Source organism: Bos indicus x Bos taurus, chromosome 19 (genome assembly GCF_003369695.1).
Source record: "Bos indicus x Bos taurus breed Angus x Brahman F1 hybrid chromosome 19, Bos_hybrid_MaternalHap_v2.0, whole genome shotgun sequence".
Taxonomy (NCBI): domain Eukaryota; kingdom Metazoa; phylum Chordata; class Mammalia; order Artiodactyla; family Bovidae; genus Bos; species Bos indicus x Bos taurus.
Window position 1 is genome coordinate 13,032,292 of NC_040094.1, and position 12,993 is coordinate 13,045,284.

The 12,993-nt window shown below is 39.4% G+C and overlaps 1 protein-coding gene across 11 annotated transcripts in view; it reads right to left on the minus strand.

Moving 5' to 3' along the window:
• The window catches only part of BCAS3 (BCAS3, microtubule associated cell migration factor), a 597,592-nt gene that overhangs the window by 277,657 nt on the left and 306,942 nt on the right, over positions 1 to 12,993 (minus strand). For all 11 annotated transcript variants that reach the window (XM_027518314.1, XM_027518315.1, XM_027518317.1 and 8 more), the window contains 3 exons: positions 12,530 to 12,630; positions 9,925 to 10,121; positions 3,878 to 3,975 (listed from right to left, as the gene is read on the minus strand). In XM_027518314.1, coding sequence (XP_027374115.1) covers positions 3,878 to 3,975; positions 9,925 to 10,121; positions 12,530 to 12,630 — 396 coding nt within the window. The remainder of the gene's footprint in view (positions 1 to 3,877; positions 3,976 to 9,924; positions 10,122 to 12,529; positions 12,631 to 12,993) is intronic.

Consider the following 12,993-nt stretch of genomic DNA (forward strand, 5'->3'; position numbering starts at 1 on the left):
ACCCAAGCTGCTCTCACCACTTCTAATAACATTTTCTCTATAAAATGTTTACTTTAGTAGAGTCTGACAAAGATGTCTGCTCTTCATACAAGTGGGGCATAACTTTGTCTTTGAATCTCAGTTGCTTTGAGTTCTTTCTTGGTAAACACCAATTTCCATAGTAAAACTACAAACGAGGACAAACAAACTTAGGACGAACCAGATCTTTCCAGGCTCTGCGTGGATGACTCACCAGCAATTAGAGCTGTTATTAAGTTATCCAACAAGTTATGCAGCCTGCACATCTTGAAACAAGAACTGCAGCCACCCAAGTGGGAAACAAAGTTTGAACAGGACCCTGACACTATTTCTACCTTCCTGCCCTTTCAGCCCTACACCTTTACCAGAAGGACACGGGTTACAAAGGACAAACAAAAGCAAGAAATTCTTAGATACCTAACCAAAAGAAAAGTACAAAGGGGAAAACAGGAAGTAATCATGACATGCGTTGTCTAGAAATACTGTCTGATTCAGACGCTGATGTTAATCAGGTGGATAGGAAAACTGGAGCAGTTCCTTCAGATCTCATTTTTCTGGGTAGCCTGTGTGTACAGGCAAATCTATGAAGTCCATTTCCAGAATGGCATTCTCCTTAGACAAGAAGGGAACCTCTGACAATTAACTTCGAAATCTGAGGCAGGGTAGTATTTTTTTCAGTCTCCAAATATCAGAGGAAACACGACATGGGAAGTAGCATCTACATATAAAACAATTATAGATCTGCTGAGTCTAAAATATACATATATAAAGAGACAGCAAGAAACTTGTTCACAGGTACCTAAAGGTATGGAATTTACACTATGCCTAAATCATCTAAGTTATTAAGTGAAAAACTTGTAGTTTAATACATCTCTGTGTGAAGGAGTGAAGCACAAACATACCACCTAATCAAGAGTCTCTGTAAGAATTTGCCAGCAAGAGTGGCACAATGTCCCACTGATTTTTGTTTCAGTAGAGTAACACTGTGGGACACACAGATACTGAAAGCAGAACATACAGATCCAAGGTGTAAATAATATTTTCACTTTGAAGATGGTCATAGCCATCAGAAGATCTGGTCATATCAAGTTGTATTTTTAAATTCTACTCCTTTGAAAAGTAATTTGATGAACAATAATTACACCACCACTAGTTTAGACAGAGCAAGAGCTGTCACTAAAATAAAGGGATAGCTACAAAGTCTGCCACAGGAACAATTAAAAAGACAATATGTTTAGTTGTATAAATTGTTTAAAGGTAAGACACAAAGCAAGGAACCCTGATAAGAGGAGGCGCCACACTGGTCATACCTCTCTAAGCAAAGGCAATCAAAACTCCAGATTAGCATCTTCATAACAAGCAGCTGACTCCAAGGCATGGGTCATAATCAGAGACGTATTTCCTGGTTCAGGAGCAACTAGACTCTTGTTAATAGAAGAATCTAAAACAGAATTTCCCTATAAACCTCTTTTCATAAAGAACCCAAATCAGAGTTTGAGATTAGCAGATGCAAACTATTATATAGAGAATGGATAAACAACAAAGTCCTACTGCACAGCACAGGGCACTGCAGTCAGTATCCCGCGATAAGCCACGGTGGGAAAGAACACGAAAAAGAAACGTACAACTGAATTGCTTCGCTGTGTAGCAGAAATTAACACTGCATTGTAAATCAACTGTACTTCAATAAAATAAATTAAAAAAAAAAAACCAAATCATTTATAGTTTATCTTGTTAAATCAATAGAAAAGTAACACTGTTACAATAGTGGCCCCACTAGACACAATCGATGAAGTTTTGCCAACAAAATATTATCTGCCCACTTAAAAAAATGTGATCAGTGAAAGAGATCCAGACCATTGGAGAGGTGGAAAATAACTCACAGAAGTCTAATTCCTCATCTATGGTGTTCTTTAGCTCAGCTAGAGAAAGCACACGCATTTCATTGCTCTGGCTGTCATTCTGAAAGGGGCTAATGATTTTCTGCAATGAAAACAGGCTGAGAAAAATAATGGAACTTAGTCACCAAGAAGTAAAGACAAGTCAAGCAGAGGCTCAGAGCTGGGAGAACAACATCCGAGAAACTGCTGTGTGTTTCACTGATAGAAACCTAAGTGTTGATAAATCAAGACATACGATCTATTCCTTACTCAAACATCAACAGGAAACTCTTCTTGCAGCAGAGTTAAACAAAATTATGGAATCAATAGTTCATTGAAATTCCTCTCTGTGGCATGAGAGAACTTTATAAAGAGCTAAAGTTGAGATAGTGCTATATGATATATACAGTCTTTCCCCAGACTATAGCATTGAATATGGCACATTTAATAATACACATGGCAACTGCTTTAGTGACGTGCATTTCATCTAACCAACGGCCAGTTACTTGACTCTAATAATATGGCAGTTTAATAATATAAAAAAACAAACCCCCCAATCAACAAAGCCTGCTACTGTAATCTTGAATAAAACACTTCAGGTTAAAATATATCATTTCCAGGATTCACAGTTGTAAATGATAATTCCATATGAACAGGATCTGTTAAGCATTCTCAGACCGAAACTATCAAAAAGATTTATTAAGTCACCTATCTCAATATCTCTTGCAGTGCAAGTCTAGGGACCTTAGATATTGCTGTGCTGGTTTCCAGGGGACAGCCCTGGTTGCCAAGCTAAAGCTGAGGAACAAGTATGAGTCCTCTAAAATACAAGTTTACACTAAGGATGAAAGCACAGCCCTCAACGTGGACCGTGCGCTCAGACACAAAGTGCAATCCACTGACAAACAGCTCAGAAAGCCAAGGAAAAGTACAAAACCCATTAGCTTTCAAACTTCGAAACGTCCAGAGACAGAATCAGAAACAGAAGCTTTGGTCTTTTAAAAGTGGCCTTCACAAATCAGTTTTGTGTTTGTTTCCATTTTCTTTCACAGTTTAAGCCTCAATCAGATCAGCTGTCTCCAGGGATTTTGAAATTGCTATAGATTAAAATCCTCTCTGACTCAACTGTTTGACTAATGCCGGGTGTTTAATAATTCTACTTGTAAGAGACTTTTTTTTGATGAAACCCTGCTGTATGAAAGTTTCAGATGCTCCACAGCTGTGCCATATAGAAAGCATCACTGTCCTTACTTTTGTTATCACTGCATTTAGAGATGAGAAAATGTATCATGGAAAACAGTTCTGTTATTTGGCAGATGGGACCAAAAACAATTTTACAATATTAATTTAGCAACCATCACCTATAGAGGCAAAGACCTATTTCCAGGTACCAAGGATACATATTCGTGGCTTGGTTCCAAGGATAGGAAGTTAATAACTGTTTTAGACGGACTTAAGTTAATGAATTTCTAAATTTCATGCTTTCAATAATAAAGCCATTTAGGCTATAGCAGTTGGACTCTCTGCTTCCACAGATCAGGCACTTTGATACTCCACCGGTTGAGTAAATTGAATCCATATATTGTATTTACGTTCTCTGTCAAGGTTGCTTTTCCACATTTGAGAGATCAAAGGCCAAAACAGTCATCAACCCTGTAGCCTTCAATACTGTGTTCATTACATTTAATCAAGTGCCAACTCCATGGTATCACTCACCAACCTTAACAATATTTAAATGCATGGCATTGTTTAGCAACAAATGTAGGCACAGTATTGTTTTAATACATAAACACACACACAACTTGCCACACTCGTGTGCACGCACACTTGCTTGCTCACATGCAGCCATCCCTCCTCATCCTCCTTCCCCAAGAGAAGAGAAAGATGGCAAGAAATATACAGTATCTACATTTGCAAGAAAAGAAGTTAAAAAGGCATGGGGGAAAAAGCCATTAAACATTTTGTATGCAGTCTTCTACCTGAGGCAGCATCAATCACGGTGGAAATTCCCCTTCGATCAGACACTGGACGGGATGACCCTGGCATGCTGACTGGGTCAGAGCGGACTGGCTGGATCCTGCAATGCAATTGAATTTAATTCACATATGTTACCAGCATCAAAACTGTCCCATGCTACAACAGACCTTAAATCGGCAATGCTGGAATAGCCCAGTCCATTAAAGAACCATTCACTCTAAAACAAGGCAAATGGGTGAACTGCAGTCCCTAAGGCTCTTGCAAAAGACTTAAAGCACAGTATTCTCTACACTCTGGACCCCTTCTTCTCTTTGTGTGGTTTTCAACAGCTTAAGGGGTTGAAAAACGGATGTTCATTTACAAAGGGGCAAATGAAATGGAACGAGAGAAGACACAAAACAAATTATGCTGAATCCTTGGACATCTGAAAAGTGTACGTGGCATCTAGAAAAATGGTACATAGGAAGCTATTTGCAAAGCAGAAGTAGAGCAACAGATGAAGAGAACAAGTATATAGACGCCAAGGTGGGGAAGGAGAAGTGGGATGAGTTGAGAGACGGAGGCTAACATATATACTATGTATAAAGCAGATAACTAATGAGAACCTGGTGTATAGCACAGGAAACTGCTCAAAGTTGATGGGAGGGGAGTTTGGCGGAGAATGGATACATGTATATGACTGGGTCGCTCTGCTGTGCACCTGAAACTACCACAACTATATTTTAGTGACACTCAAATACAAAATAAAAGGTTAAAAAAGGAAGATGAGGAGTTTTAAGAATCTTCAAATTCATGGATAGAATCGTTGCCTTCCTTAAAAGATATCAATTGATACAAAAATTTGAGCCACTCCCTTAAAATCCTTAAAGAAAATTATTTTACATATGGCAACAAGCATAGGATAACAAACCTAGACAGCATATTAAAAAAGGAGAGACATCACTTTGCTGACAAAGGCCCATACAGTCAAAGCTATGGTGTTTCCAGAAGTCATGTACTGATGTGAGAGGTGAACCATAAAAAAGGCTGAGTGCCAAAGAATTGATGCTTATGAATTGTGGTCCTGGAGAAGACTCTTGAGAGTCCCTTGGTCTGCAAGGAGATCCAACCAGTCCATCCTAAAGGAAATCAGTCCTGAATATCATTGGAAGGACTGATGCTGAAGCTGAAACTCCAATATTTGACCACCTGATGTGAAGAACTGACTCATTTGAAAAGACCCTGATGCTGGGAAAGATTGAGGGCAGGAGGAGAAGGGGGTGACAGAGGATGAGATGGTTGGATGGTATCATCGACTCAATGGACATGAGTTTGAGCAAACTTCAGGAGATAGTGAAGGACAGGGGAGCCTGGCATGCTGCAGTCCATGGGGTCGCGAAGAGTCGGATATGACTTAGCGACTGAAAAACAACACAGGATAACACAGCTGTGTTGGGATGTGGCTGCCAGGGGGTTAGCTAAAATCTCTACACTCTAACTGAGTTACCTCCACAATATCACTAATTAGCATGTAAGAATCAATTAGAATGTCAGCAAAATTGCAATTTACTACATATGAGTTTAAGTTGCTTGGGAATGGTAAATCTATTAATGCTAAGAGTCTAGTTCCAGCTGTATTTCTGCACTATTCACTGAAGGATTTCTGTATGGCCCAAAGAGCTGAGAGGCCCAGGCAACTTAAAGGAAAAAAGACTTACCATAATAGTCTAAGTGTGTATGTTTTGGCAATGCATTCATTCAATAAGTATTTGTTGAGTATTAGTTATGTGTCACTAGTATTCTAGGAACAAGCAGAAACAAAACACAAAATGCAAAGTCTGTGTGCAGATACATGGTATAGCACATGAGCATTCAAGACTGATGCAGAGGAAAACTAGTGTGAAAATGAATGAAATAGGTAAAAAAAGCTTGAAAAGAGGAAATGAGGGAATGAATGCATGGTCCACAGCAGAGTGAGAGGATTTTGTGGAGCTGGAACAGAAATTGGACCTCTATACAGTGTTAGGATGATGTATTTATATGCAAAGGAGCAAGAAGATCCCTTTAAAGACAGAAGTAGAAAAAGCAAACCCCTGGATTTGTGGCCAAGCATGATAAATGCAGGTCATCTTGACGAGCATGATTTGGCTTATGCATGGAGTTTATAGAGGATATTGATGAAGATAAGTTGATAAGCACCATGAGACATTACAGAAGCCTGACATTTCAATTACGGACTGTAGAAAAAGGGTCCTCACTGAAAGCACAGTAGGAATGTGTATGTGTTTGTTGTATGAAAGGAAGAAATAGGAGGGAGGTGAAAAATGCATTTGACCTAGCACTGGAAGTTGGAAATGCTGGTATGCTAATCACTGATCACTGCTCTAGCGGTGTACGACCCAGTAGCCCTTCTATATCAGCTTATTTTCCCAAGCCAGTTATGGTGATCCCATCGTCTCATGGTGAGATTAATTAGGTCTGCAATGAGTGGGTCTAAGCAAACGTGGGCCAATAAGAAAACAGGAAGAGTTTACTTCAAGTTTCTAGAAGAGCTGTTTTCTGGGTCTTAATGAAAAACAAGCAGCTAGTCTGTTAGATATGCTCAGTGCATGCAAATTAAAGCTGCCTCCCAGTCTAAATAACTTATGTGGGCTAATAAATTTCCTATTACTAATTCAATTTATACCACTGGAGTTTCTGAATCAGCCAGGGTTGTGGGTGGAGTGTGCTTTGGGCTAGATGAAAGCAGGCTGGCCAAGAACTGATGTACTGAAACCAGGCACCAGATACACAGGGGTTTAGTCTATTATTCTTCTTAATTTTACAAATTTTATATATGCTTGAAATGTTTCCATAAAAAAAAATACAAAAATAAAAACAAACTGGTAGGGGTGATGAAAATGTCCCAGAATTAGGAGGATGCAGCAGAACATAGTGACTACACTAAAACCACTGAACTGTACGCTGCGCTTTATGTTATATTCATTACATATCATTTAATAACATGATTAAAGTGTGAGGATCTAATGTATCACACAGTAACTACGGTTTTGATAATACTGAAGTTTGCTGAAATAGTAGAAGTTAAATGTTCTCACACAGAAAGATCACAACATACATATATAAAATGTATCAAACAATGGATGTATTAATTAACTAGATGAAAAAATGAAATGAAGTTGATTTCCCAGGAGCTAACCTTGAATGGAAAACTAGGTTTTATATCTCATTCTTTTACATTATCTATTTCTCAGGTCTATTCATAAATATTTCATTGACCTTTTTCTACATGTTAAATCCCTATTCCAAGTAAGGAGCGGCTCTAAGATTAGCCAGGCTCCCCTGGTGCCTCAGTGGTAAAGAATTCACCTGCCGATGCAGGAGACATGGATTCGTTCCCTGGGTCGGGACGATCCTCTGGAGAAGGAAATGGCAACCCACTCCAGTATACTGGCCTGGTAAATCCCACGGACAGACGATATTGGCGGGCTATTGCCCATGGGATCATAAAAGACTCAGACACAACTGAGTGATGAAACAACTCTGAGGTTAGCCATTCCTGATCCCCTCATGGATATGACAGCCAACAGCACACCTGACAGTTGCCATTTTGGTGAGGATACAGGAAGGCAGACTATCGCAGCATCATATTGATTCTCGGTGATCTGGGGTACAGAAGGCACTGGATGTGAAGGGCTGGTTGCACCAAAAGATCTAAACAAGACTTCACAATTTAAAGGAGAAAGTAAAATCAGCAGCCATAATGCCGAAAGAATTGTAGAACCAGACGTAAGGAGCCAGGATAAAGTGATGGCGCACAGAGACGAGGAGAATATCAGGAGTGGGATTTTTAATTGGATGTGGGGCAGGAAATGGTACTAAACAGGACACGTAATTGAAATAATGTGAGATAAGTCTGAATCTTTCATCAAAATTGTGTTCTAATGGGGTTAAGATCTTACCAAGGGCTCATATGCTCAAAATTTTAAATATAAACTGCAAGCAAAATACAACAAAATTATAAACCTGGGACTAATATAAAGGTTTCTAGTATTTATACATGCTCAACAAATAGGATATAAACAATTTAAAGATAAATACCAGGAGCTTTGTAGTATAAGAAAAAGGAAAAGTCCCTGAGGAAAATTCTAGAAGGACTTCAGGAATAAAGCTCTGTCGGAAGCAGCAAGTTAGAGAGCTCTTAGACAAAGACCTGCATCTGAAATAAGGGGTAACGAAGAAAGCTAGAGGAGGTCCACAACCAAGCAACAGGGCCAGCCCTGGGACTCTGCGCTCCCAATGCAGGGGGCCTGGGTTCAATCCCTGTTCAGGGAACTAGATCCCACATGCCGCAGCTAAGTGTATGCTGCAAATAAAGATCCTGCATGCAGCAACTAAGACCCAGCATAGCCAAATAAATAAAAATTTAACAAATTCAAAGGAACAGAGCTGGGTGTACAGAGCTGGAGATGTTCTCTAAAGAAAAAGGACAGGATCTTATCAGAACAGCAGGTGACAGTCATCAGAAAAAAAGGCAGGGAGGGTGGTCGCTGAGAATCTTGTAAATAGTAAAGAGAATAAACATAGTTTTATAGGTCCATTTTATTACTATTTAAGCAACAGAATAACCTACAAAAACAGATGAATATGCACTGAATCACTAAGCTGAGAACTGACTCTGCCTGACTTCCTGAAAATGGATCATACTTTATAACTGCTTTCTGGGAAAATGGTCCAGCATCCACCGAGTTGCCTCACAACTTAAGAAAAGTTCTATTTCTAGAAAGCTGAAGAAAATATAATAGACCCAAAAGAGCAAAAAAAAAAAAAAGTGAAGAAATAAAAAGCGAAAGAAAACTAAAATACTTGAAAAGGTATTACAGGAGACATGTTTCATTCCCTGTGCATGTGTGCTAAGTCGCTTCAGTCGTGTCTGACTCTCTGCAGCCCTACAAACTGCAGCCCACCAGGCTCCACTGTCCGTGGGATTCTCCAGGCAAGAATACTGGAGGAGGGTGCCATTTCCTCCTCCAGGGAACATTTCCAGGGATCGAGCCTGGGTCTCTTATGTCTCCTGCACTGGCAGTGGGTTCTTCGCCACTAGTGCCTCCCGGGAAGCACTACATGAGTTGTTCTTAAAGAGGATGAGATGGTGGGATGGCATCACCAACTCAATGGATGTGAATTTGAGCAAACTCCGGGAGATAGCGAATGACAGAGAAGTCTGGTGTGCTGCAGTCCACGGGGTCGCAAAGATCTGGACACAACTTAGCAACTGAACAGAAAGAAGAAACTAGTCTTAATTTACCTCTACAACAGCTTTTGCCTTAACAAAGAATAAAAATTGGTTATATATTTGTATACTTACAGTATAAAAATTTGTGACTAATGTTGACAAAGAAGTAGAATAAAAACATATTCCCAACATATGATTGGAACACATTTTTCAAACAATTTTTTAAAAAAGAGATGCAAGAAAAAAGTGAGAGGGTTATTTTAGATTGAAATAAACATATAATGTAGAAATTCTTCTGAAAAGAACACAAAGAAAGGAAATCATATTGCATTAGACTGGGCCCTTCATCATCTGTTGTACCTTGATATGTCAAGTCTTGGTATAACAAATTAAATTGCTAAGCAAATTTAAGTTGCAAAAGTCAAAAAGTTCTCAATTATGTTTAAAAAAAAAACCTAAAAATAAAAAGCATACTCTGTAAACTTTGTATAATGATTCTTACAAGTGAGGATCAAAGAATATATATGATGAAAACACAGAGAGAGAGGATAATCAGAAATACAAGAAAGGCAACATAAAATAGGATGGCTTTTAAAAGTGCACTGAATATTCGATCCAGGAAAGTACAATCTAGAACACAAATATTTATGGGAGGTGATGAGATCTCACGTAAGATCCTCAGTGATTAATAATGAATCACAAGTCACAGTGCAACAACATGTGTTCTGCAACATGACACAGTGTAAAGGGGGGAAATGTAAAGATTATCTAAGATGTTCACCACAAATGAACATATTAATCTGGTCAAATCTCTCTCTAGTTCTTATTTCTTACCTGAGACTGTTGAGGTCAAGATCATCTGTATCAAAATCTGAAAGGGGCTGTGGAGTATCACTTGGACCATGAGACTGCAACACAGATGAACTGGATGATATGACTGTGGTTTGGCCTGAGGGATGGATGGTTTTGAACTGGAACTGTGGACCCATCCATAGACGTCTGTGGGGTCCGGTATGCGTTACAATTTCTACCTGGAACAGATCAGAAATCATGATTGAGATGTATCATGACCACCCTCTGAGAGCCTTTCATGATCCCCCCATCTCATCTCTGAACGCTCACATTCTCTAAGAAGCCCATCTTAACCTAGTGGGAGAGGGAGAGGGTGTCATCCACAATCAGAAAGTTGTGACAACAGCAGCCTGTATAGACATTCACTACATCCATCTACTGGTTTTTGTCATAATATAATAAAAATTCATTTAGTGTTTGTATGTGTATAAACACACACACACCCCCCCACACACACACAACGCAAAAATCACACAAATATAAAAGGCCCAGTTGCCTGCCTCATACACCTAGCATCAGCTGCCTAAGGACTACTTTTTTCACTCATTCTAGACAGTCCTTATCACTCTGCGGGCATGCAATGAACACTACACTTGTCAATCCACATATTAAAAGTAATTCCTTCACTGAGGACTAAGCTCATAACAACGAAGTTGTTCTTGAACTATCCAAGGATAAGAAAACGTCTGAAATAATTTAACACTCACAGCCAGTTTCTTTCCACAATTAAATATTGTAATATTTACTATACTTCCCTCAAAATTCCCCCAAATTCACTTTTAAAGGAAGACAGGATTACAAATTTTCTCTCAAACTAGATTTGTCTTCAAAAATACCATTTCTTAACTACAGTGTTTCCTCAGCTCCCATGAATGTTGACATAGGTATTTTAAATGCTGCAGAACAGTAATACCAAAATGCCTTATGAATTTCATGCTCTATGGAAGAGGCAGGGAATGTTGCCAATATTAGACAAAGCAGAGAGGAAGACATGCGGTAAAACCTAAAAATAAACATGTGATTTTATAAACGAGCGACTTGAATGAGAGACTAAATATGCAAACCTTTGGTGAGACACTATTTCTCAATGTCTTATAATTGCTACATCCACGTCTATACACACAGTTCATAGAACTGACTTCCCATGGGCCTTAGTGTTGCCCTGAGTTCTTCTATATTTAATCACATTTCTCTGATTGTGGTGATTAATTCTTAACAAAACACAACTGAAAAGGTTCTCGGAGTGCAGCTCCGTGTTTGTGAAGTCCTAACGGGCAAAAGCACCATGGTCTTGGAACAATATCCACATTCCCGCTAATCACGGGGAGAAAACGACTCAGATTTAGGACAGTGATTTCTCATTCAAGGAGTTGTATTCAGCAACATAAATGAGGCCACAGATAAAGCATGCTGTGTATTTTAAGCTCAAAACCATCAGTGTCACAGAGCCGAGAGGTAAACAGATGCCTGTGCAATTTCACTGAGGCGATGGCCAGATGTTCCAGCTCATCCTCCTGTTGTGTGCGGTACAAACATATTGTGTATACTTTCACACTGACAGCACACATTACCCCTTTTTCTATTTGAAAAGTTGAAGTGAAGGACAGTGGTTTCTCTGCCAGCATCCTTTTTCTAAAAGCTTCGTTTGTGGTATCCTCAAAAAAGGATGCACCTCCATGTGCAACCTAAAGGAGCTTTTCCTGTGAGTATTTTCAGTGTGATGAAATGTCTGTCACCTAGAAATAATTTCATTCTCTGGTTTCCAGATTCCCTTTAGTAGTTTGGGCTCTCCTCCCTGAGAAAGCAGTGAAACTGCACCCGGGCCCCTAGGAGGCACCTGTCTGCTGAAAAGCCGCGGGATTTGGTAATCCGAGACCCGGTCATTAACTTCGCCCAGTGATGTCAGACTTGAAACAGACATAACAGCATCTGTAATGAAGTCACTTGTAATCTCATCATTTTGAAATCTGCCCGAGTATCTTTTATTTCAAAGCCCTTGAGATGAAGACAGCTTCACCTGGCAGGGGGAGGAAGGGTCAGTGGAAGCTGTTACAGGACTGGTTTGGAGACCCTTGGAAGCCATGTTACAAGAGCTTAGGAAAGGAAGGCCAGCCCAGCACTTGGGCAAATTAGGAGGCAGAACTTCCCTAATCAAAGTCTGGGCCCAGTCTTCAGAAAATGTTGCCTCCACAAAAGAAAGCCTGAAGATTGCTGAATGGCTTCACCATTTTAACCAGGCCAGTTCTTATCTTAATCCAAACAGTCCATCTGAAATCCAGGGTTCTGGGGGATATAAATGGCTTGTTTGAAAGATATTCGTACTTTATGTTCTCTGCATGAAAGCTAATGTACACACACATATATGTATATGTGTGTATAAAATATATGTATATGTAGCCCTGCAGCAGTATTTCTGAGAAATTCTTAATATGGAAAGATGATTAATTCTTGATGATCCTAAAAATAACCCGAATTCTGCCCATTTTCCTCTAAGGAAAAAAAATTTTTTTTAATTTCGAGAATAAAGAGAGAGAAATGGAGCTCTGTTTTCTGTCACCTTAATAGACCCGATGTTTCCGAGTCTCACCTGAGACAGCCACTCTTCATCTTCCTGTCCGCTATGGTCAGAAGCTAAACTGTCGTAGGACCCGTGCCGAGTAATGGGCCCAGGGCTTCCAGGGGGGGCCACTGACGGAGAAAGAAAACGTATTTAAACAACTTTAATCCATGCTGTGAAAAAAAAAAAAAAAAATGAATATGGGCATAACCATCCTGGATACTGTGGTGATTTATAAGCTAAAATAAGACATTTAACACACAATTCAAATAACTAATGAAGAAGAAAGATTAAATTTCTTAGGAGCAAGAAAAATCTCCAACTAGGAGCACATCTTAAAAAATATCTGTGGGAATCTAATCATGACATGTATCATTGTTGAAGAAATAAACACTTAACTGAATCTTAACAACGTAAGTACATAAGAAGCAGTGACGATTCCATTGCCTGTGCAATGTAACTGCTACACCTCAGGACACTTCAATGCCTTCCAC